At 46.9% G+C, this 26983-nt stretch overlaps 1 protein-coding gene across 2 annotated transcripts in view; it reads right to left on the reverse strand.

Moving 5' to 3' along the window:
* Positions 1-26983, reverse strand: part of HYDIN (HYDIN axonemal central pair apparatus protein) — a 3619565-nt gene that overhangs the window by 3355014 nt on the left and 237568 nt on the right. For both annotated transcript variants that reach the window (XM_078670948.1, XM_078670947.1), the window contains exon 5: positions 6875-7009. In XM_078670948.1, the coding sequence (XP_078527074.1) occupies positions 6875-7009 (135 nt within the window). The remainder of the gene's footprint in view (positions 1-6874; positions 7010-26983) is intronic.

Here is a 26983-nt window from a genome sequence, read left to right on the forward strand (position 1 = left end):
TTGGTCTTCCTTCCAGCCGATTAAGGAAGAATTGATAAGCAATCTTATCGCTGCCGCTAAAACCTCATCTCATTCCCTCGATCAACTGCCCTCGAGACTGACAAAGGAAATGAAACTCACTCTAGCCCCAATCTGGGCCAAGATCATCAACAGCTCCTTGAAAGAGGGCTTCATCCCCGACTGCCTCAAACTAGAGCAAGTCACTCCTCTTCTAAAAAAAACCTGGCCTTGATCTCACTGACCTGAAAAACTTCCGCCCGGTCTCAAACCTTCCGTTCCTAGCCAAAATTCTTGAAAGATGCGTGCTTGCACAATTAACACAACATCTGGAGATTTCCAATCTATTGGACCCGCACCAATCAGGGTTCAGGAAGGGCTGCAGCACCGAAACCGCAATCCTAAATGTCCTAGATGATCTGCACATGTCACTCGACTCCAACCAATGTAGCCTTCTCATCCTCCTTGACCTCTCGGCTGCGTTCGACACTGTGGATCATTCCCTTCTACTTAATGCCCTCCGAGAGAGAGCGGGCATCGAAAAGACAGTCTTAAAATGGTTCTCCTCTTTTCTTAACAACCGCACCCAAAAACTAAAGATCAACAGCTTTGAATCTGACCCCCTCCCCCTTAGCAGAGGAGTCCCCCAAGGGTCAGTACTCTCTCCACAACTCTTCAACATCTACATTGAACCCCTCACCTCACTTCTAAGGAACTCCAACATCCCATTCCACCTCTACGCAGATGACACTCAACTTTATTTGAAAACCACCTCGATATCAGACATTCACAGACTAAATGCGACACTCATGGAGGTCCAACAGTGGCTCACAGCCAACCACCTCAAACTGAATGAAGAAAAACCAGAAGTTCTCCTAATATCGAACAAAGATGAAAATCCACAAATAGTGGAATGGCTCAAAGCCTTAAATGCTCTCAATGTCTCTCTGACACCAACAAACTCCGCAAAATCCTTAGGAATCACCCTCGACTCCAAACTGGACATGAACAAACACATCTCTAAAACCGCCAAAAGCGCATTCCTGAACCTGAAACTTCTTTACAAAATGAAACCCTTCCTCCCCCCCAAAGACCTGAAACAGGCCACCCAGGCACTTGTGCTTTCCAGAATAGACTATGGCATCGCAGTGTTGACGGGAACTGCCAAAGCGCACCTGGAACCGCTCACCTCCACCCTCAACGCAGCAGCAAGAATGGTCACAGGAACAAAGAAATTTGACCACATCTCCCCAGCACTCAAAGAACTGAAATGGCTCCCGATTGTCCAACGAGCCAACTTCCGCACAGCTTGCCTCACTCATAAAGCCCTGCATACAGGCAAACCGGAATACCTGGCTTCCAAACTCAAAACGGCGGGTCAGTCCAGGAACCTCAGAAGCTCCAGCACATTTTTACTCATCCCTCTGAAATCACAGAAACGAAAAACCTCAAATAAATCCTTTGCGGGGAATGCCCCCAGGATCTGGAACTCCATCCCCCCACATATCAGAATGACTGCCTCCTTCCCACAATTCAAATCGCTACTCAAAGCCTTCTTCCTTGAACACTCTGGTGCCTAAGAAGAACCTCATATGTGACGGTGGTAGTCCGCTTTCTATCGGAACCCAGAACGATTAATTCACGCAAGATCACCATCCCTTATTCCGCTCAAGTTACTGTTGCACAGACTCTATTTCCTGCTTGTTGTTGTTTTATCTGTATTTGCTGTGAAGCGCTCTGATACCTCCGGGTCCAGCTAGCGCTATACAAAACTTCAATAAATAAATAAATAAATAAAAATAAAAAAGGTATTTTTAATTTCATGTGATTTTAAATGTGATTTTATGATGTTAGTATTGTAATGAGGTGATCACGATGTTTTGATTTAAGACGGAGACTCGTCATGGAATGATTTTAAGATTTTTGGTGATAATAAATTGTATAACTATCTTTTTGTGTCTTAATAGCAAAAAACTTTTTAAGTTTGAGTTTCCTGATGAAACAAAATACATCAATTCTGGTGCTAGCATATTTAAAGCTCTGCTCTGGGCAATAATTCAATCCAAGTGCCAACAGTTGTTCTTCTGCTTTTGTCAATACTACAGATGACAAATTGATTACAGTATTGTCATTTTTAACCATTTCCTCTGCCATTGTGGTTTTTTCTTTAGATTTTTGTTGGCGCCTTTTTCTCCAATCGCGACTTCTTGCATTTTTTCTTTTTCGATTGGCCTCCTTTGTTGCCTCGGCCTCAGGGTCTGTAGTCTCCCTTCTACTAAAAAATCCAGTTCTTCTCCAATACTCAATTTTGTTTTCGATGTTTGCATGTTCTTAAATTTTAGGCTAGAGTCACTTGTTAGCAATAGTGTATCGGCACTAGAGGTTTCATCATTAAGATCTGCATTTGGTGTTGCTTTTGTTGCACTGCCATTAGCTTTATCGCTGTATTATGGTCTTCTAGCGTTATCAAATTTGCGCGCGAAAATAAAAATCTGCCCAATATCATAATCTGCTTGATCGCGGGCAAATTTATGATCTTTTCTGAATTTGATCTTTTCTTCATGTTTGCGTAATCTTTCTTTGATAGCTTCCCTGGTTTTCTTAATGTCTTCAGTCATTTCTAATTTGTTAAGCTCCTCATTGATTTTGTTAATTTCATCCAGGATTCCCAAACAGTCTATCTCAGCATACTTCATTAAAATATTTACAAGGTTCATTGAGGCAGCGAGGTTGCTTTCTCCCCACTCTCTAAGCATATTCGGGTTTAGGTTGTCGAAACTTGGGGCGAGTAACATTCTCAATCCTCGTGGGACTCTCCCCACCTCCAAATATTTATTTAACGATTTATGTTCCCACCATTTCGTGAATTCTATTTTCCTATTTTTCTCCAGACTCTTGAATAACATTTTGGCGTTCGTTTCTTAATTAATCCCACTGTTCTGTGGATATGATTGATTTGTGGATGTCGTAGGCAGATTTCCAAATACCTCATCTGCTGCTGCCTCTCTTTCACGGACTGTTTCCACAGTCATCGTGAGGTGTTTCTTCTTGTTGTAGGTCTCAAGCCAGCAATTCCTGAGCTTGTAGTCCAATTGCCTTACACTGCACCTCCCCACTTACGCCTTATGCCGTGTTACTCACCACCTGAATCAGATCATCAATCGGTCCTTCGACCCAGTCGTTCTCATCCTCCGGTAGGTGACAGTATACTTGGCTGCAGTAGGGGGAGGCCGCCTAAGTTCCACCACAGACCTTTGCAAACTTCGGTTGAGGGCGGCTGCCAACTTGCACACACGCATATACACACGCATATACACACACACACACACATATATATAGCGCTTTATATAAATGTATTGGAATTGAGGATCCTGAGAGTACCTATATTTCTTTAAGTGCATTATAAACACCCATGCACATAGCTTAAGTATTAGATTCATGACTTTTTGCCTATAATTGAAGGATCTAAACTTCGGTAAAATGAAGTAATACAGGAGATAAGCTATTAAAATATAATATAGCATGTCAGTAATTACAAATCAATTATCCCTGCGCGTGCCATTGCTGTGAATGGACCCACTGGGGATGGGAAAGGGCAGCAATGCATCTGAAGGGAAAGGGGTGTGTTGGTGATTATCACCAGTGACGTAGCAGGAAAACCCTTGGCAGTACTACAACCATTCTGATACTTGTCTGCGGTCTAACCTTGCTACAATGCAAGCTGTGCCACCTGGCTTCTGGCTAGCCTTAAATATGTAGTAGAGTCGCTTTCTGCACAGATCTTAAGTCAGTTGGTCTTTTGAAAGCCTTTTAGAGGCCGTTCTTCTCCTTCCCTCAAACAAGTCACAGCAGGAAGGTAGTCAAGAAATCTAGTATTGCCTCCAGCTTGAGGAAAAGAAACCAAGAAACCACATGCAAAGGATCAGCTTCTGGCAGTGTGCCTGCCATGAACAACTGCTTGGTCTCGATGTAGCAGTTAGTAGCTCAAGGAGACAAGTTTTTTGATCCACCTGCCAGAGTTAGAGGTATGAGTCAACCATAGGTAAGTTACTTTAAAAATACAAGCTGAACTTCCTGGAAGGGATTAGAAGATCTTTGTTTTTGTCTCTTGTTTTTCCATGGTCTTTTGCAACAAGTCCTAGGTCAGGCCAGATAGACCTCATCAAGATATAAATGTGGAGTCATCACAGACTGAGCGCAAGAGTAGGCCATTCTTGCTAGGTGACAACTGGAAACATAGGAAGATTTAGAAGGATGTTTTTCACTGTAGAAGGATACATTTACCCTAAAAGGAATGAGGATTACGACATGTCCCACCCAACAAAATAACAGATTCAAGGAAGGGGGATTCGGCGCAGACTAGCAGGCGCCCTTGTGCAGCTATGTACATAGTGTCCAAATGAACAACACATTCACATACATACACACAACTCATACATATCTTACATTTGAGGATACATTAGGGGTCACTTGGGATGATCCTTTAGCACATCCTAGACCCTCCACTAATCCATACAGTAAAATGGTGAAGCATCTCCAGTAGATTTGCAGATCGTCTACACAGACAATACGAGAGCATAGGTCATAAAAAAATAAACAGGGCGGGAGAGCACTGTCAAGCTGCGCAAAGGACTTTCTTCCTAAAACTTGATCTTTCGTCTCAAAATTTGATCTCAATCCTCTATGTACAGAAACAAAGGATTCTACACCTGTTTTGTCCTAAAAGAATTCAAAACAAGCATTGGCATTGCCAATAGGTCTCGCTTGTGGGACCTTAGAAGTATTTAGTTTTGCAGCACAATATCCTTGGTGCAACAATGTTAACAAATTTCAACGATGTTGATTAATACTGCAATACTATCACTTGCAAATTATACCTGCCACTCGGCGGCAAAAGCATTTCTCATGGTTTGTTTTGCACATGTATTTATCGTTTTCTTAACCACTCATAGGTATTTCAAATGTGCAAAACTATCATAAAACTCTTAATAATTGTACTAACTTGCATGGTGTTGAATAAAAGTTGTTTCATTTTAGAAATGAATGTGTTAATTCCAATGTAAAAACACAGATGCGAACAATATTATTAAAGTTTTTAATTGAGGTGCTAAAGAGCGAGAGAGAAATATGATCGGAACAACTCTCATGCAAAAAATTTTTTTAAAGTATAAAGAATGTGGGGTACAAACGAACAGGTGAACAACATGAATATAGTAGTAGAGTAGAGTTGGAACATAAAGGGTGCCTGGGGTCATGTGGCAGTGTGGAGTCCCCGTTGCTGAGGTAAATAAGTTATGGGTAAGAAGAATGTCAAAGTGATAGGGTGCGAGTCCGTTTTGCTATTGAAGTTGGCTGTCAGCAAGAGCCTGCAAGGTCATGTGTGTGGATCGATGTAAACAGGGGCGGGCTGGGTGCCAACGAGAGATAGAGCAGTCAGGGGGAGGACAGAATCACTGGGAGGGGGGTGGATTCTGAGCAATGCCCTCAGACTGGAAAAACATTCTTGAACAGGGCGTGGGGTGCACCAGGCGCCAAGCAAGCTGTATAAGTTGCTGCATCACTGGCGCACAGCCTTTCAGACCTTAAAAAGAAACCGTGGGGGGATGGGGGTTGGGGTGGGAAATCATAGGCATAATGACGAGTACCGCCTAAGAAGGCACTCTTCCATCAGAGACGAGCACGCATCAAATCAAGAAGACCCGGGGCACATGATGCGTGCCAAGTCACAAAGCATCATCTAATATTTCGACCGGGAATGGAAGCTGCTTAGGTAAGAAAAACATGCATCATCGTAGAGAAATGGGAAACGTCCTCCAGCCCCGTCCCTTCCTAATAATGTAGCATGTAATGGGGCCTAAACACAGTATGAACAAAGAATGCACGCACTGATAATACAAGAGAAATAATCTTGGAATATATGCTGTACTTACGTAAAAAATGTGAAACGTCCTCCAGCCCCGTCCCTTCCTAATAATGTAGCATGTAATGGGGCCTAAACACAGTATGAACAAAGAATGCACGCACTGATAATACAAGAGAAATAATCTTGGAATATATGCTGTACTTACGTAAAAAATGTTTTTCTAGTAAGGCAATTTCCAAGTGGCCTTTGATCTCATTTAACCGGTCGGAGTCCGTCCTATTAAAGTCAGCTAATGCAGAAGAAGCCATGAGGAGGAAGCTGGCTGGGGAGGGGGAGGAGAAATCCATGGAAGGCTGTGTGCGGGGTGCGGGGAGAGAGGGGAGGAGAGAGGGGAGGACGAGGCGGATCCGCCTGGATGTCTACTGCGCCTCCGTGTAAAAGGCAAGAGAATAATTAGGGGAGGAGAAGCCGAGAAGCCGCAGAGCGCACGCTGGGCGAAGCCCTTTGATGTGCTCTGCGGCAAGATGCAATTAGGAGGGAGGGAGGCTGATGCGCGTTCATGTTGATCACGTGGTTCACGTGAACTTCGTGAAAACGCCAGGCAAAAAGCTGGTGGTTTCACAAGCAGTTTGCCTACTTGAATTCTCGCTCCGCTCGATGCGCTTGCGCGTATCGATAGGTCGCGAGACCTAATAAAAATGAGTAGCTAACTTAAGGATGTGGGGAACGCTGCCTTCATCAAAATAGGATGGTATTATTTTCGGAAGATTATGGCGTTTTAAGACTAGAAACAAATAACAAGAGGAATTACTTAATATCCTGTACTATTGCTTCCTAATTACTTTTGGCACAAACAAGGCGCAGTTCATTCAATGGTAGGAACATTAGAAACGGAAAGCACAACGAATAAACTAGAAGTAACAACCTGGGAAATGGAACTGAAAGTAATATGTATAGTAAGCTCATTTCCATCAAGACAAAAGTAGGTTTTGAAAGCAGAGATGCTGGGGTTACCTTGTTCTCCTCAGGTGTGAAGAGGATGTGGAAGATTGACTGCATGCCTGGAGCCACTTTATGACCCACATCACTGGGGCTGACAATTTTAAAATAGGGAGAAGCCTCCTGAGTGACCTTCACCAGGCGTGGAACCTGCACAAACAAGACAAACAGGATGATCAATAAGTAAAAAAGAAGATTCACATGCTTGAATAATTCCCTGTTGTCAAGATCATAGTCCCACAGTACCTTAGAAAAGCAATGCAATGATAGGTATAGACTAGAAAGGCCCTAGGCCCTTCAGTTTAGTAACATATCATAGTCATTTTTTAAGGAAAAAAAAAGAGACCGAACTTAAGGTTCAGCCAATTAGGTTGCATCGCCTTCTGGAACACTCCTGTGAGAAGCCCAAGACCCTCAGATTTTAGAGAAGGAATGTCCCCTTCCCAGGGGAGAAGGCTGGTTTCATATGAATCTATGAAAGATTCCAATACTGGAGAAGAAAATAAGTTACTTACCTGTAAATGCAGTTATCCAGTATTGGTATCTTTCATAGATTCACATGCCTGAATCATTCCCCGTCATCGAGGTGGGAGTCCCAGAGTAAAATATTCAAGCAGTGCTTTAAAAGCTTCATAGGCTCTAAAGGCCTTAAGCCAAGTAAATAGTAGCCTCTTTTTAAACAAGCACTGGCGTTGCCAATAGGTCTCGCAGTAGGAAAGTTGTAGCTATTACAATTGCAAATAACAATGCCTTTTATTTTTGTTTTCATTTTAAAAACATAAAGGGCTTTGTCATTTACAAAACCAATAGCTCCAACTTTCCTACTGCGAGACCTATTGGCAACGCCAGTGCTTGTTCTATCTTTCACTTCTTCATTCCTTCTCCATTTTATATTTTTCTCGTTCTTGCTCTGTGTCAAAATTTGATGATGGAAAATAAATCCTGGTCCCCAAAAATGAGCGTTAGTTCTCACCTCCTGCAACTTCCAGCACAAATTAAGCACTCAGGCCATCTAAAGACTAGTACATCATGGGCCCGTCCTCCGTTTGATTGCTAAATGAGACAAACTTACATTTTTAGGTCACCTGAGCTAGTAAGCAAACCATGTATAACAGAAACAACTATTTGCGTGAGAATTGAAAGTCTCGGAAGGTATCTTCTGTTTTCATATGAAATATGGACACAAGCAAGCAGGGTCGGATTGGGACAAAAGATAGGCCCGGGCACTAAATAAAAGTCAACCCTTGGAGAATCAGACAGCTAAAAAAGTGGCCCATATTTCCAAAGCAGGCCCGTTTTAAACCTGTAAAGACAATCTGATTAGCTGTTTTGCAAGGTATGGAAGACTGCAATAATTTGTGTTTGCTGTGGATAATACTTATGATATCACAGAAATCAACAGTAAAAAAATTGGCCCATCTGGCCATAAAACAGGCCCACAAACTGCTACAAATCCGGCCCACACACTGATCAGCCAGACCAGCCCATTGGGCACTGCCTGTTGCCCTCCAGTCGGGCCCTGCAAGTAAGTGAAATAAAGAGTGCAATGAAGTGCGAAGTGCACGAGCCATATTCATAAAGGTCACTTGCGTGCACGCAGACTTAGGAGCCCGTACGGATGTGCCCGGCTCACTCAGGGCTTGAACTTTAGAGGGTAGGCCAGCACATCGACGTGCACGCACCGCATGACCCGATGCGCATACAATTGCCATAAAAACATGGACTATTCTTGTCGTCGGCGAGCCGCGCACTTGCGAGAAAACCAAACCAATGTAAGGTGCCTTCTTCAAAATAACTTTTAATCTTTACACTTCACAAACACGCGTGAAAAGTGCTTGCATGACCGTAGAATTATCCAATAGTGCATGAGATCCAAATTTCTTAACAAGTGCATATTTATGTTTCATTACATTTCTACAGAACATGTTCATCCTTAGTTAGTGTATGTATGTACTCAAACTGTGTAATGACTCATACCTAATTATTGAACGTGGAGATAAGGTTGTGCTCCCTATAATATTTTGCGGAAAAAACAACACTGAGAGCTGCAGTTACTTTATTGTTTACAGTTCAAGTTAGTTACACAAGTTGAAAGACACCTAGAACCCCAAAACGTGGGATTTTTCAAGTGTGTTTGTTGAGCCAACGTTGCTTTGCGCTGAAACAATGGCTGTTTTCTTTACCAGAAGCAGTTGACCTTATCGACACTCACGTGAGACAATATGCGTGTAAAACAATTGTTGGTCGAGTCAATTTGCCCCCTGGCTGTAAACGTCCTTTAAGCAGCAACAGGGGGGCCTCGGCCACTTCCTTCACACGTCAGCCGAGGTGGAGTTAGCCTCTGAAGTGTCTGGTTCTTCAGGGATTATCTCTTAATTTAACCCCCTTTTCAAAATAAAGCAGGTTGTTGGCTTGTAGTTATTGTGCTGTGGGAACTGGAAGTGGGTTGATCTACCAGTTACAGCAGAGAAAGCTGTGTTACAATGTGTGCATTTTGGGCGAGAAGAGAGACCCCGAAAACCTCTTGAGGAGGCGTCATCGTCTACGCAATATGGCAGGTTAACATCTGCCACCATTTTTACACCGTGTTTTACAGGATGAAGTGTTTTTTACGGCCTTAGAACAAAAGAAATGTGCAATAGTGCTTACTCTAAGCAAAATATAAATTGGTTTGCTTTTACAAAGTAAGCCCAGCCGAGTTGCAGATGTGTCCTTTGGTGTGGGGGCCGGTTTCATGCGTACCAGGGGCAGCAAGAACGGAAGTTAATCGTGTAAGTATGCCCCCTGATAGAGAACAAGCTGCGAACAAAGCATCCGAAAGCAGCCTAAAGGGGAGAAAGGAGGGGTGAGTGTAAGCCGAGGTCACACGGCGGGCAGGGGAGGGGGCGGAGCGGGGAGAGCGAGAGCGGCATGTGGGTGTGAAGAAGCCGGGCCTTTGAAGTGAAGCTAAGCTTCACTTCAAAGGTGTCGGAGGAATGCGGGCGGCTGTGCACGCGCTTTTAAGCTCAATGCACATGCGCATTGAGCTTAAAAGTCACGGGCACTGCAAGGAATCGCCACGATTCCTTGCTTGTTAGTTAAAGCGTGGTTAGGCCGCAATAGGCTCGCAAGCTCGATGCGCATGCGCATCGACAGGCGAGACCTAAAAAGGACCAAATGTTGTAACCTAGCCAATCGGCTGCCAGCACCCTCTAGAGCACTCTCAGTAGAGGCAAGTTCTAAGCACAAGTGGGAAGTAAGAATACCAATAATTAAAGAGAACTACCTCTGTGGGAAGGAGGGTGGGTGGCATGTGAATCTATGACAGATACCAATACTGGATAACCGGCCCTGCAGCTACCCCACGATAAGGGAGGGATGGGCGCCCCATCTTTTGAAGCCTATTATTTAGCGGCGCAGTTGCAGTGGCTATCTTGCTGGACAGCCCATCGCAACCTCGAGGGAAACGGAGACCCAGGACAGACAGGTAACAATCCCAGAGCTGACCCGAATGCTCCTTGTGGGCACCAAACCCGATCCGGCTCATCCGCTACTGGTCAAAACGGTCAGAGCCTGTACCAAGCGGGTTCACTGCATGTCCAAGGGGGCACTGTTGTATTCCCAATTGATGCCGCTGGCAGGACTCCCAAAAGGGTGCGGGTTTTACACCACGGGAGAGCTCAGGATTTCTCACTGAAACAGAGGCCCTGTTTTCCGACAGACAACTGATCCCGTTCACAGACCTAATTGAAGAAACCTAGCTTCCAACCGGCCAATTCCTATTACTCAGGCAGCTGGTGGCAGACTGTGAACGGACCTGGGACCTCGGAAGCGGGGAACCCAAGACTCACCCGGTGCTGCACACACTCTTACATTTGGGAGCTGGCAGACACCATATCACATGGATCTATAAATCCATTATGGAACACTCGGTTGTATGACGTTACAACGCATACATTTACAACGCATAACTTTACAACGCATAACTTTACAACGCAACATCCATTACAACGCATTCCATTACAACGCATGCCATTACAACGAATTTTTAAAAACTACCTTTGCAACGCATTCCATTACAATGCATACTACCTTTACAACGCATAGCATTACAACGCATAACATTACATTGCATGTATGGTAAGTATTGGATAGTGTAGGGGTAAAAATTACTATTCTAACTCCTGGGGGTGCAACAGTAGGGTAAGTGTTGGATAGTGTAGGGGTAAATATTACTATTCTAACTCCAGGGGGTGCAACAGTAGGGTAAGTGTTGGATGGTAATGGTATGCGTTGTAATGGTATGCGCTGTAATGACATGCTTTGTAATGGTATGCATTGTAGTGTCATGCGTTATAATGGCTGAGTTGTGATGGCATGCGATGTAATGGATGTTGCGTTGTAAAAGCTTCGTTGTAATGGTAGTGCGTTGTAAAAGTTGCGTTGTAAAGGTTGTTTCCCGGAACACACACAGGTACCGTTGACCCGATTACGGATCCGCTGGGAGGAGGACTTCGGTCGCAACCTCCATGATCGCGAGTGGCTGACAGCCCTAAAATATCACTGTTGGAAATGGGGGTTGCCCAAGTCTCAAAGGGGGTAGCATGGCATCAAGCGGGCAGGCCAAACTTGGAGGACATGTGAAGCATTCACGCAGTACCCACAGACGACACACCAATCACACTACAAAAGAGTCACGACACCAGCTTTGGTTGGAAAAAGATGAAGTTTAGTTGTATCTCCAACCTGCAAGGTAAAAATGCATTAACAGTGTCATCATAACACGGCGCCAACTGGCACCAGAGCCAAGTACTTCAGAGGGGGATTATTTACATGGGACCAAAAAGGGATTGAGTCCATAGTCCATAGCTGTAAGGAAAAAGGATGGTTAATAAAACATTAGACCTGGGGCCAATCTGGCGGGGCCAACTCAGGCTCTCATCCTTAGGGGGTTGGCTGAAAATGTAAGATACAACATTATGCATAAATACACCTCATGCATTATAACGCCAATCCCCACCCCTGTAAAAGAAAACATCAGGGCATCATAGTACCTCATAAATAGGAGCACCTGTAATAAAAGGCACTATCACCTGCACGGTGGCACAAAAGCATGCAATTAACCATTAGATAGGAAAGTGGCCTCACCACAAACGTATAAACAGTAACCTAAGAGCCAGGCCTAACCTCAGGGACCATCTGGCAACAGGTAACTATGGCATTTCATCAGGCATGTCACCGGGCTAGGTGTATCAAACATCAGGCGGAACATACATCGCCTAGCATTAACATCAGGTAGGGGCCTTCCTCATAGATAAGGAACACCTGTACAGAAACGGGTAGGCTCCCTCTACCATCAACCTAGGGCAACCCTCCTCGGGGCATACTTATAGAAGTGGGAGGTCAGGCCTAAAACACTTCAGGGAAAATTAGGCAACAAGCAAGAAAATGTGCATTTCATTAGGCATATCACCTGGCTATGCGTATCAACATTTTCCCTGGGGTCAGATAACCTTTCTTTATGCTAGGGTACTCATTTCCCTAATCAGGAAGAACATTTCCTTGGACATTAGATGAGGGCATAACATTCCTTTCCATGGAAAACAATTTCCTTAAATGCAGCCACTTTTCCACATGGAACACCTTTCAGTAGCCGCAGCATTAAGAGGGAATTACTCTTCCCTTGTCCAGGAGCAGTCCCCTTTCAGAAGTCAGGCCACATTCACCTAGTGCCTTTGCAGTCCCATTACAAATGTCCCACACGGGATCAGTCCGGGCCACCACCGAGGTATCTGGGGCCAACAGGGCCCACTCCCAGTTTCCAACAGGGGGGGCGCCGAGCACCGACCTTGTGCCGCGTTGCCCTATTCACCCCCCTACACAGTTCAATAGAGGCCCCACTCACCGGCCTCTTGCAGTCCTGCAGGCGTCCCCCAGATTTCGAAGGGGAGGGGGCAGGCACCGGCAATGTGCCTCGGGGCCCCCTCCGTGCACTGGCAGCCAGTCGCAACACTTGCGCACTCCTGGCACTGGCGGAGGCAGGGTGGCTCCCGCCCTCCGCTCTCCCTCAGCCGCGACGTTGCTCCAGTCTTCCGGGGTCTTCCTTACTTCAATACCGGCCCCTCGTCTGAGAGGGGGCCGGTCAGGGGAGGCCTGCGCAGCTCTGGCGCTCTTCTCGGGGGCCTCCCTGCTGTTCACCCGGGCAAGCGCGGATCTCCACAGCGGAGGGGGCAGGCACCGACAATGTGCCTCGGTGCCCCCTCCTCTCCCCGACAACCAGTGCTTCACTTGGGTTCCCCCCCTGTCCTCACGGGGACCCAGGGCTACAGGACGCTTCTCCTCTCGGGCTGCCGGACGGCAACCAATCCCTGCGCGGCCTTCAGGTCACGGCCGCGCAGGCCAATCCGCTCGCGGTGATGGCGGGGGCGGGCCGATGACGCGGTCAGGCCCCCGTCACGTGATGCAGGACACAGCGGCCTCAGGGCCTAGCGCGGCCCTCTTTCCACCTCGGCGGCCCCCTCCTGACACCGGGGGTCGCTGCAACGATGCGCTGCCCAGCGGGGGACGGTCTCCTCACGACGCCGGGTTGCGGCGGTGATTCCGGTGGCACAAGGGGTAGGCTCCCTTTTTATTAATTATTTATTTAGCGACAAAAGCGCGCCTCCTCAAACGGCGCTATTCACAGCGCACTGCTCCTGGCCACAGTCTCCTCAGGAAACAGCGTTTTCCACCGCGCACGACTCCTCAAACCACAGCGCTATTCACAGCGCACTGCTCCTTGCGCCCACACGTCAGTTCTGGGGCAGATTAGCGCTTCCAGATTATAGCGCTTCCTAGGGGGAACACAGCAGGCCCTCAGAACAACGCGCTTTTCTTCCCACAGCGCTGGGTAGGCAGTCCAGGGCTTCTAAGGACACGCAGCTCCTCCCAGTCCAACGCTTAAGGGCAATGCAGCAGCAGCAGCACTTCCAAAGGGGCCACAGCTTCCTGGGGGCACCAACCTCCCCAAACAGCGTCTGACAGGCGCACCTCACGGAGGGGGCGAACAGTTCCACAGCCAGCCCCAGGGGCACACTCCTCATCTCCTGGGGGGTTCAAGCCCGCAGCATTCCTCCTCGTGTGGGTACCTCTTTCCCTCAGCGCTGGCGTAGTTCAAGGTCCCACAGCGTCAGTGTCCTGGGTAGGGGCCCTCCCTTGTCAGGGGCCCATGGGGACAGCAGCGGGGGGTTTATAGGGGTGCAGGGCCCAGCTCACAGGCCCATGTGGCGGTAGCACCTCACAACAGGTCCCCCTCCCTTCCTTGTCCCAGCGCTGACTGACCCTCTGGTGACACTTCTCCCTATTTATACCCTCCTCCCAGGCAGTGCCAGGACCTTCTAGAATGTTGGCACATCTAGCCTAAACTGGTTCTAGGGGAGGGGGTGAGCACCCTGGGTGCCAGGCTTTCCCTCCAAAACTAGGGGTAGCTAGGTAATATTATCTAGACCGCTGACCTATGTCAGTCCAGTGGCAAAACCCATGGCCATGGCATCCATTTTAAAAGCAATACATTTCAGTCAGGTGCAGTTTTAAAATGGGGGTGCAGTTTTAAAATGGGGGATTTCACAAGTGCTCACATTATGTCAGGTAATTACATTTTCACAAGGTGTCTCACACCACTCATGGCCTATACAGGTTTAATCCCATGGGGGAGACAATCTAGATAAGGGGGTCAAAAGCGAAAAATTTTGGGGGGAAAAGGCCAAGTCCAACAATCACCAAAAAGTGTCCCGCAACCAGAGATTAAAAAATATCCAATTCAACATACTACACCGTGCCTATCTTACCCCGGTGCGGCTTAAACAATTTTACCAGGCATCCCACTTTGACTGCCCGCGATGTCACACCCCGGACGCCACATTTGCTCATATGTTTTGGACATGCCCGTGATACAAACCCTTTGGAAGACGGTTCACACCATCTTGCAAACGGTCACAGGTCTCACAGACTTCCATACATGGGAGGCATGTGCCCTAGGCATTTTTAAACGCTATAAACGGAAGTAGAGACCAAATTTGCCTTGCTGGCCGTGCTGTTGGCCAAGCGCAGTGTGGCAATGCATTAGCGCGCAGCAGAGGGTCCCCCAATAGCTGCATGGTGGGGGGCGGTAAAGAAGTGAGCCGCAGCCGAGGAAGATCTTATCCGGCAGGCGGAGGCCCGTGGCATAGGTCGACATCCTATATTGTTAGAATGGGCGACACTCCTACAGGACTTTAAGCAAACACACACGAATGGCGCAGAACACACGCAAGACCCTCAGGAGGCGCCAGCATCTAGTGCATCCTAACCCACCTGTGCGTCTTTACCTTCCCTTCCTCCCCCCCTCTTCCACGTGACGACAGCTTCTCCCCCGGGTTACCATACAGGAATCATCACAAGAGTGGGTAAAGTGCTTGACGCTAATGGAACGACATAGGGCTCCTCTACACTGACCCCCGCCTTCTGTGACCCCAAGCCTCCTCACCCCCTCCTCCCCCTGACCCCACATTTCCCGAGTTACACTCCCCCAAGTTTAGTTGGAAATTGGATTATGTATTTACAACACCCAGTACAGGGGGCTATGGACTAGAGACAATCATGCGGGTCGGAGAACTGCGGTAATCCTACCACCGACCGCTTCCTCGATGCCGCTGGCACCTTCGGCGGAGATGATAGGAGGGATGCCCTCCCTTCACCAACTAATTACCTATGTGATTAATTACTACGCTGCCATGGGTCATAATGATGTTAATGTTAATTGGTAATACCACAGCAGTCAAGATTGATCACTGTATGACTTGTAACATGATAAAATCCAATAAAAATGTTTATAAAAAATAAATAAAACAATCCTGGATAACCGCAGTTACAGGTAAGTAACTTATTTTCTTATCCAGCATTGGGATATCTTTCTTATATTCACATGCCTGAATCAGAATAGCAAGCAGTACCTAAAATTCTACTGTCGTTAGAGGAAGGAGGGGGAAATGTAAATCATAAACCCCCCCAAAGTGACTGAAACATATCTGTGACATTTGTAACCATGCATATACTCTTTCAAATTCTGGACAGCTGTCAAAAAGATGCCTAGAACAAAATATATACAGCCTTAACATACTATAATACTCAACTCAAGATGTGTGCAATGAAGTGTTTTAGTAGAATAAAATACTAGAGCAATTAAAACACTGTTTAACAACCGGAGTTATACAAAAAAATCTACATTGACAACAGAAAGAAAGTAAAGTTATACATTTTAAGTAAGATATAGAATTCCTCTATTATCAAAGAGGCTGACCCTAATTGAAGAGATGACGCAGTACCGCTTGTCCCACAGCTGCATCCTCACGTTGCGTAAATTGGAGACAGTAATGCTGCGTAAAAGTGTGGACACTTTTCCAAGTCGCAGCACGGCAGGTAGAATTTCAAACACTTCTTAACATCCAACGTGTGCAAAACCCGCTCTGCTGGACTAGATGGGTTTGGTAAAAGGATTTAAGTATCACTGGTTCGTTGAGGTGCACCTGTGTCAGTACTTTTGGGATAAAAGTTGGGTTCGTCCACAAAGCCACATAGTTATCCATGAAATGGAGAAAAGGTTCCTTGATTGTAAAAGCTTGTATCTCGCTAACCCTCCTTGCAGAAGTGAGAGCTAGTAGGAGGCCCCCCTTCCAGGTGAGAAACTTGAGCTCTGCTTTGTGAATCGGTTCAAACTGCTGTCTCATTAACTGTGTAAGAACTAAGTTAAGCTTTCATTCAGGAGGAGGTGCACGCACTGGGGGAAATGTGCATAATGAATTGTTTTATAAGACTAGAGGCACAGACAGAAAGAACTTGAGACTTCCTGTAATGGGAAATCGTAGCCAGATGAACTTTCACTGAAGAGAAAGTGAGACCCGACTTTGCCAAAGAGAGGAGATATGGTAAAATCTATTCAGGAGGCGCTTGAAGCGGGTGAAGGTAGTTTTGTTGGCACCAGATACAGAATCGCCTCCACTTTAGGCGGTAAATCTTGTTAGTGCTATCTGCTCTGGATTTGGCAATAACTTCCGTGCATTCCTGCAAGATATTCAAGTCCTTGAATTCTAGGAACTCCGGAGCCATGCGTGCAAATGAAGAGATTGCTGGTCTGATGATTCACTTTGCCCTTTTCTCTCGTCAACAAAGATGAGGATGGATGCAGGCATATGGGCCTCGCCTCTGACCGAAAGAGTAGCTTCGGGAACCAGTACTGCCTGGGCCATCGTGGCGCTATCAGGATTAGATAACAGCCTTTCATCTTTATCTTGGTCAGTACCCTGGGAATTAACGGGATGACAGAAAAGCGTAAGCATATATCCTGGATCATCTCATTAAAATTCCCCCTCGACCCCGGTAGAGGGAATCTGTTTGCATGATACTGTCATTTGGCGTTCTCCGTCATTGCGAAGAGGTCTAACGCTGGTTTTCCCCACCTCTGAAACACCTTGTCGAGTTAGGACTGCTCCAGCTCCCACTCGTGACAACTGGCCTGCGTTCTGCTAAATGTGTCTGCCACAGTATTGTGCAGACCTCCGACATGCTCAGCCTTTAGTGATATCCCATGTTGCATCGTCCAAACCTATAACTCCTGTGCTTCCTGAGATAGCGGAATGGATTTGGTTCTCCCTTGTTTGTTGACATAGTATATGCTGGATTATTGTCCGTACGAACCAGCACAGAGGAGCTCGCTATCCTTGGAAAGGAAGCCTGTAGAAATAGGAAAATGCCTTTGAGCTATAGCCTGTTGATGTGCTGATGTTTCTGCGCAGAGGACCACTTGCCCTGAATCTGTAACTCTTTCAGGTGACCTCACGAGCCGTCCATGGCAGCGCCTGTTGTCAGTATAAAGTCTGGGATAATCTGGAGGAAGGTAAGGCCTTTAAGAAGATTTGATGCATGAAACCACCACCACAGTGCCTCTACCACTTGTGTTGTAATTTGAATTACATCCTCGAAGGATCCCGAAGCCTGTTGCCATTGTTTTTGTAGCTCCTCTTGAAGAGGCTGCATTCTCAGTCTGGCTAGTGGCACCAGATCTATTGCTGAACAGCACATCCACAGGAGCGTCTTGTACATTCTCACAGAAACTGACCTTTTTCTTGATATGCTTTTCGCAAGTCTTTGCAAACATATCTGTCTTTCGTGAGATCGAAAGGCTTTGTATTGGATGGTATCTATGGATGCTCCTAGGAAGGATATGACTTGACTTGGATGGAACAAAGATTTCTCTTTGTTTACAGTGAGTCCCAAAGTCCTGAACATGTGAAGACAGGTGCTAGTAGCTTGACTGGCCTTCAGTGGAGTTGGTGCTATGAGCAGTCAGTCGTCAAGATAAGGGAATACTTGGAGCCCTCGAGATCGCAGGGCTGCAGTTATAGGCAACAGGCACTTGGTGAAGATCCCTGGCGCGGATTTGGGAGCAAATGGAAGTACTTTGTATTGGTAGTTGATACCAGCCACCGTGAATCTTAAGCATTTCTGATGTTTCTGATGGATTGGGATATGAAAATAATAGTCTTCCATGTCGAGCAAGATCATGAATTCCCCTTTGTTTAAGCGGCCTAGGATATCGGAAAGCGTCATCATCCTGAATGTCTGCTTCCTGGGGAACTTGTTAAGATTCCTCAGGTCCAGTCTAGGTCTCCATTCTCCTAATTTCTTTTTTATTAGAAAAAACAAGAATAAAACCCTTTTTCTTTTTTTGACATCAGGACGTCCTACTTTGGGAGAATGACCAAAGCCTCCTTGCTTAATAAGTGAAGACGTGCGGGGCATCCTCGGGTGGAGTAGTCGGCGGGCGCTGAGTGAACTCTAGAGTGTGACCATTGGCAGCAAGGTCCAGTACCCAGCGATCCTTTGTTATTTCACGCCACTGGTGGACATAGCTGGAAATCTTCACACCCACAGGTGGGGAATGGAGGGAAGCTGGTACCCTGGTGTGATCATTGCTTCCTGATTGAGTTACAACCTTGTTGAGGCATTCATTTGCGGCCTCCCTGGCGAGAGAAACCAGCAGTAGATGACGGACAGTAAGATAGAGGATTGTAGGGTTGTCGGTATTGTGACTGGTATGGCAGATACTGTTGAGCCCTCTGGTAACCTCCTTTGTAAGGGTTAAATCCTCGACCCCTAGCACCTCTGAAGGGCACCTTTCTGTACTGCAATGTGCCCAAGGACTTTGCGGTGTCAGTGTTGTTCTTAATTGCCAACAGTGCTTCATCGATGAGCTTTCCGAACATTGACTTACAATTGAAAGTCATATCCAAAACCTTCATCTGCACCTCAGGCCTAAAGGTAGTCGCTTTCCGCCATCCTTGCCATCTGAGCACAGCAGTTCATGCCAGCAGTCTAAAACCAGTATTGGCTACATCAAGGGCACAGTCAATAGTTTCTGAGGCTGAAAGTTCCCCTTCTACTGTTATCTACCGTGCCTCTTGTCCTCAGGTATAAGGTCTATTAAACCTGCCATGTCTGACCACATTTGGCGGTTGTAGCGGCAGATAATAGTTAATGCATTTGCTGCTCAAATTGTCACTGGTGCCATTGAAGAGAAATGTTTCCCTAAAATGTCCATCCTACGCCCTTCTTTATCAGGAGGAGTGGTAAATGAGGTAGCAGGGTTTTTGGAACGCCTTTGTGCCATCTGAGGAATGACCGACTCCAGCTTGGGGCACTGAATGAGGCAAGATGGAGAGTCCTCTGGCGACCTATAGTTCTGAATACGGGGTAGGACCGGCGGTATAGATGCTGGTGTCTTCATTATTTTGATGCCTGCCTGCCATATGTAGTTTATAATTGGTATGGAGTGTACCAAATTCCTTGTGTCTTCCTTGAAGTCATATAAAAAGCATTCGGTCTGCTTGACCATAATAGCAGACGAAACCTGTTGGCTGCCCTCTGCATTAGATTATGAAACCCTCCGATATCCTCTGGAGGAGAATCTGATGGGAGATGTGGAGGAGGGGAGGGAGTTGGAATAATATAATCGTCCCAAAGATCAGGAGCCGGCAACTCACCTTCCTCTCTATCTTCGTCAAAAGAGGAGCGCCCGGTGCTCCAGGGTCGGTTGGGTCTGGGTCACGAATATTCACAGGTGTGCTTGGCGGTTAAGTGGCTGGTGCACCTGAGGATCAATTTGAGGTACCGGCCTGTTGGGATGATCCTGTTGCGGAGGAAATCATTGCCTATAGTCTGCCAACATAGCCTTTAGATCCTGTAACAGTGATGGTGGCAGATGGGCCATATCCCTGGGGCACAGCTCTGGCTGAAAATCATAGGAATGGTAACAGTGACGCATAGCCATATGCCCCTGCTGGTAGTGTTGCAACTCATCGTAGTAGTCCTCATGCTCCTCATCCCCGACACTTTACGTGAAGCTCAGACCATAAAGACCATCATCGTCATCATCATCTTTAAGGTAGCCCTTCAGCAGATGCGACGGGAGTAAGGGCGAAACCTTACTAAAATCTAGCATGACTGGCCATAGGAAAGTCTTGGTTACTCTGATAACTTGAGTAATCCTCATCGACAGTGCAGATACAACAGGAACTTAAAATTCAATCGTAGACGGTGTCATTGACGGTACTATCATCGACGGTGTCATTGTCAAGGGTAGAGCAGTCATTGACGGGACACTTGTAAAGAGACGGACGTCGTGGGGATCTTCGCTGACGATAACATAGTCGACGAGGGAGCATCGACGGTCTTCGACGACGATGGAGACATCGTTGTCGACACAGAGATTCTAATAGACGGTATAGGAGCATGGACTGCCTTCGAACTCAATGTTGCTGTCAACGACAGCGTCGATGTAATACTGAATGTCGTTGACGAGTGAGGGAGCGTCATCGACGATGATTATTTGAGAGATGTCCTCTCCACAGGATCAGAAGGGGAGGCTCTCGGACGATCTCCTTTCTTCCTGGAAGGTGTAGAAGACACAGATAATGTCGGCTCAGAGGAGTGTTTAGCTCCCTTCTCTTTGTTAAAAACCTTAGAATCCTGGGAAAGCTTATGATGTTTCCTACCTTCACCTGAGTGGCTGTCCTTAGATCTGGCCCTCTTATGGGATGTAGAGGCTCTCTCACTTTTCTCATCCTAAGAAGGCGACTGGTGTTTAGTGGTCTGAAGCCACAATAACAACCTTCCCTCTCTGTCCTTGAGGGTTTTAATTGAAAAGGTGCGACAGATCTTGCATTCTGTCGCCTCATGCCTTGGATAAAGGCAGGAAATACACTCCTTATGTGGATCATCCACATGGACAATTTTCTTGCCACATGTCTTAAAAGGGCGGAAAAGGCCTTTTGTGTCAGACAATGCCAAAATTTGAGAAAGTTGAAGAAAAACGAAGTAGCACTCAGGGAGACTCCCTTCCACACGACGTGCAGTGAGAACTTGCCTCGGCTGAGATTGTTATAGAGGATGCTGGCAACTGATTTTTTTTAAAAGGATTTTTTTAAAAGATAGGCTACTATTTTCTTTGCTTATGGCCATTAGAGCCTATAATGCTTTTAAAGCACTGCTTTAATATTTTACCGTGGGACTCCCATCTCGATGACGGGGAATGATTCAGGCATGTGAATCTATGAAAGATACCCCAAATACTGGATAATTACAGGTAAAGTTACTTATTTTCTTACTCTAGTATTGGATATTTCATAGATTCACATGCTTGAATCAGATTAAATAGCAGTTTGGAAGCACATTTTTTCACATAATGCAAAATATACATATATACATGTATGAAAAGATGTACGTAGACATATCTATGTATCGAAAGACAGATAAAATACCAATGCAGTAAAGATATTTGACTTCCAATGCAAAATGTGCGTAACAGTAAGAGGACGGCAGGAAAGATAGTTCACCTTCACTAGAACAGATGTTGCAATACTGCTTCTCCCAATGCCGCATCACTGAACTGCCGATTCCAAGCAGTAGTGCTGCGTAAAGATGTGTCTATTTTTCCAGGTAGCTGCCTGGCAAATCTTGTGAAGTGACACACTGGCAAACAACACAGTTTAAGTAGACCTAGTTCTTGTAGAATGGGCACGAACAAATATGCCTAATGGTTTGCCTACTTTATATTGACAGAAGTGAATGGCGCTAGATATCCATCTAGCAACGCTCCGCTTCAAAATAGGATACCATTTCCTTGGAACACTGTACACTACACATAGTTGACTGGAGCTGCAAAAGCTCTTTCTTTTGTCCAAGTAGAACTTTAAATATCTATTTATGTCTAAAGAGTGAAGTGCCCTTTCAGCTAGCGTTTTAGGAGCTGGAAAAAACGTTTTAAGAATTACAGGTCCATTGAGGTGGAAGTCTGAAGGGACTGTAGGAATACACTTGGGATTTGTGCAAATAATCACCCTATTCTCAGTAAATTGGAGGAAAGGCTCCTGTACAGTGAGAGCCTGTATCTCACTGACTTGTCTAGCAGATGTTTAGGCCAGTAGGAGAGCTACCTTCCATTATAGGAACTTGATATCCAACCTGTGAATTGGCTCAAATGGATCACGTTGAGTTGCCAGTGGGAGATCCAATAATCCCTTAAGGAATTTCTTCACTAGAATGGAAAACCATAATGAAGGTGTTCTGGATGATCGCCTGAAGCGGGGGATGGTGGCTAAAATCTTTGAAGAATGCATGAGCTAGTCCCAATTTCGCCAAGAGCAGGAGATATGGAAGGATTCCTTCTGGAGAAGAGGAAAGTGGATGAACTTTAGCAGTTTGACACCATGTGCAAAATCTTTTCCACTTGAAGTGATAGGTTTTACTGTCTGTACTAGCGCTGGCTAATTTGTCCCTGCACTCTGGTGGAATGTTTAAGAGTGCAAATTCGTTGAACCCAGGAGCCAGGCTGACATGTGAAGTTACTTGGGATCTTGATGCAGTACTTGGCCCTGCTTCATTATTAGAAGAGTTGGTATCAGCTTCAATTGGATATGGCTCTTCTCTGAGAGGAGTAACTAGGCCAGGTCTTCCCGGGACCAGAAACAAGCATCCTGGGGTCAGTTTCGGGGTAACACCCCTTATCAGCCAGGCTAGCTTGAATCTTGTGGCGTAGCGAGCACGGGGCCCACGTCTGGGTTTACCCTTCCGCTTAGGGTGATAAATGGAAAAAGAACAGATTATGGACAGAATGCTGAATTAATCCAACATTCACCCCCAGTCACAGATCTGGGTTAAATCCATCATTTTTTTGTACGCCATGCCATTCTAGTTTAAACTCCGCCATATGTAAATCAGTCTTGACCCTGTTCCCCTTGGGAACAGTCCAGACCTAATTGTCCAGTGCTCACTGTGCCACTAGATGCAAGCTTGCCTGGCTGATGAGGTTTAATACTCCAAAACCGGTCCCAGGATGCTTGTTTCCGGTCCTATGAGGACCTGGCCTGGCAATTTGGGCTGGATTGTTCCCATGAGGAACAGGGTCAAGACTGATTGGCATATGGCTGGGTCCAAACGAAATGTGGACGTTAACTCAGCTCCGCCATCGGAGTTTGCAGAGTTTTAGAACTCCGCACGCCATTTGGAGTGCAAAGTTTTCAAAAACTCGGTACTCGGAGCGGAGTTTACCGGTGCCAGGGAGGAATCAGTCTAGAAGACTTACCTCCCATATGGTGGCTGGCCGCCAGTCTCCTAGCCACCACTGGCTTCATTCGTGCTACTGCTGCTAGGCTGGCTGCACTTAGAAGTTAGAAGAAGGAAGCCTGAGCCTCCGCTGCTCCGCTCGGAGGAAATTCAATTAAGGTGGGGTCCTTAGCCACCTTAGTCAGCAAGAACTGCAGTGCGCAAGGTCAATGATGGTGCAAGAAAGTATTCCGCCGGGGCACAGAACTCTGCGAAATTTCACTGAGTTTTCCAGTAACTCCGTGAAATTCCATGGATACAACTCCGCAAGCTCCGCCCAGGGTTAGTCCAAACTGGGATTGCATAGTGAGCAAAAGAACAATGGATTAAAACCGGCTCTATGACTGGGGGTGAGTGGTTGAAAAGTTTCAGCACTCCGTCCATCATCTTGTTGTGTTTGCAAAGAGCAGACATTTCCGGTTCTGGGGGGTTGTGAAGAGATCCAGATTTGGTTTGCCCCACAGTAGAAAGACACTGCTGAGGGTCCTCTGATCGATTTCCTCTTCATTACAAGAGGTCCTCAGTCTGCCGATAATGTCCGTTGTGGTATTTTGCTTTCCGGGGACATGTTCCGCTGATAGATGTACTTTGTGGCAGATGCGGGGCGGCTCCTCCATTTGAACAGAGCAGTATCGCCCCACAAGCCACAGAGCTGAAAAATAAAATGGTAATAAAGTTTATTTATTACCAATTTGTTTTTCAACAACCCCTCCCGATCTAAGTGACGGGCGGGCTGGCACTGCCGAGTGGCTGCAGCAGGGAGCTGGTTGCTTTAAAATGCACGTGTCTCTTTGGGTCAGCCAGCCAGACAGACATTATGAGCCGGCAAGCCAGACATGCGCAATTTAAAGTTCTCAACCTACCTGTCTTAGACAACTGAGCGCAGGCCTCCTGTGCTCTTAGGAGCGGAGGGAGAGCCTGCTCTATCCAATCTTAGCACTGCTTTCATGCTATGAGAGCAGTGTGATTGGGTAGTTTCCTTTATCAGGAGATTCCTCTAAGAAACTCGAGGGAGGAGGACGTTGCGCTGCAAAGGTAAGTGGATTTATTTATTTTTATTTTTTCCTCCGGCCGCACTACCCTCAGTACAAGCCAGCCGCCACTGGGCAGATGGACCACTCCCAGATGCTTTGTGCTTACTGAGACACCAAGTGAGATTTTATGGCAGCCTGCTTGATGATGCAGTGCATTGTGGTTGTATTGTCCGATGGATAAGCACTGCAGAAATCCGGATTCTGGGAAGGAAAGCTTGCAAGGCTAGATGTGCTACCTTGAGTTCTTGCAGATTGATGTGGAAACGTAGATGGGACGTTTGGCACTTACCGCTGACCTGTAGACCTTGTAGATAAGCTCCCCAACCCACTAGGGATGCGCTGGTGGTGATGACTAAAGGATATGCTAGATGTAGGAAAGACAGGCCAACTGACAGGTGGGTTTGCTGCGTCCACCAGGATAGAGCACTGATCATGGTAGGCATGACTTTCTGAAAATGCAGGGGCCAATGTCAGGCCAAAGGGAAGCATCTTGAACTGGTAATAGCTGCCGGGTACAGTGAATCTTAGAAATTTCCTGTGTTTTGGGTGGATGGTTACATGAAAATATGCATCTTGGATATCGAAAGTTGACATATAAAGTCACTGATTTGGGAGCTGCAGTGTGATCTGCACTGTTACCAGGCAGAATGACTGTTTTTTGTTTCAACATCTATTTTATTAAGTCCCATTCAGAGACACACAGAAAAAAGGGTCACATTGACACAGCGTTAAGCCTACAACCCTCATGGGGCCGGCCGCGTTATATGACTTGTTGCGCAGAGTCTGCGTGTGCTGGTATGTTCAGTTATTTTCGTCGTCGTGCACATCAAGGTCAGTCCAGAACCCAAGCAAGTCGCTCAACGGGGAGATCAGTAAGTGCAGTCCACCACGCCCCAGCGATACCCCGCCTTATACACCACCCGAGAGGTGGGCAGTTACAAACAATTCAAACAGAAACAAACAACGGACCGTAATGGCCCAACACTCAACCAGAAGCCTATCAGAAGGCAGCAAAAAGAGTAGAGACAGAAACTAAAGGGGGCAGAGAGGAAGAGAAGAGGGGACTAGGGGGGACAGCCAGGGCAGAGAGGACGAAAGATGTATGTGGCTCAACACCTCTTTCCAGAAGATAGCGATCACGGGGCAAGTCCACCAGATGTGTAGGAAGTCTCCAGGCACATGATGGCACCTCCAGCAACCGGGCGGCACAGAGGGGAACATCCTGTGCAGACGCTGTGGTGTGTAGTACCATTGTGTCATCACCTTATACGCGTTCTCTTGTTGTGGCATACTGCGGTATATCTTAGGGACATCCCTCCAGAGACGGGCCCATTGTGTCTGATCGATATCAATGCCCAGCATCTCTTGCCATTTTCGCTGATATGGATGAGCAGGGGGAGTGTGTGGATGTTGTAAAATTCGATAGATCTTAGAGATGAGGCCCGTCGTGCCCGCGCCGGAACGGGCCAGCCGCTCAAATGGGGTGAAGGCCCGGGCGGCCCCCGGGTACACCGCATCCGATAAGGCCCGATGACGCAGTTGGAGAAATTGCAGTTCGGCCTCTGGGGGAAGATGGAACTCGTCCCGACAATGGGCAAAAGACTTAAAGGAGCCTCCGTCAAAGAGATCTGTAAGGACTTTACAGTCCTCCCGCGTCCACCTACGAAAGGCAGTAGTGCGGTTGGCCGGTGGAAACCATGGGTTGTCCTCAATGGGGGTGTGTGGCGAGGGGAAAGTCGTCAGGCCTCTCCGTACCGCCACCTTGTCCCATACGTTCAGAACCGTCTTCGTGGGAGCCGCCAATTAAGCACTAGGGGACCGTCCCGCCTTATGGATCCAAGCCAAGTTCCAGATGGTGCGACCTGTGACCGCCCGACACAGATGGAGCCACCCCTTCTCACTCCGCCTAATGCCCCATTCAATCACAAACCGCAAGTGTGCGGCCCAGTAATAGTCCACCAGATTAGGGCATCCTAGTCCTCTGCGATCTCGCGGAGCCATAAGGAGTGCCTGAGAGAAGCGGGGTCTCTTGCCCCCCCAGATGAATTTAGTACAGTCCTTTTGCAAGGCTCTAATCTTCGGCAGAGGGATAGGCGTAGGAAGGCATTGAAATAGGTAGAGTATTTTGGGTAATATAGACATTTTGATCGCATTCAATCTACCCAGCCAGGAGGGGATAAGAGGCTTCCACCGTTGCAGATCATTGAGGACAGATTTGCGACATTCCGCCCAGTTGAGTGCCGACCAACCCTCTAAGGAGGGAGTCAGGGAGAGACCGAGGTACCGGATATGTTGATCCGTCCATCGATAGGGGCACAACCGCTCTAGGGAAGGAATATCGGCCTGAGGGATCGTAAGGTTGAGTACCCACGACTTTTCGTGATTAATTTTCAAGCCGGAGGCGCCCTCGAAGGAGCAGAGTACTGTATGGAGCGCC

The sequence above is a fragment of the Lissotriton helveticus genome, chromosome 12, assembly GCF_964261635.1.
Source record: "Lissotriton helveticus chromosome 12, aLisHel1.1, whole genome shotgun sequence".
NCBI lineage: Eukaryota > Metazoa > Chordata > Amphibia > Caudata > Salamandridae > Lissotriton > Lissotriton helveticus.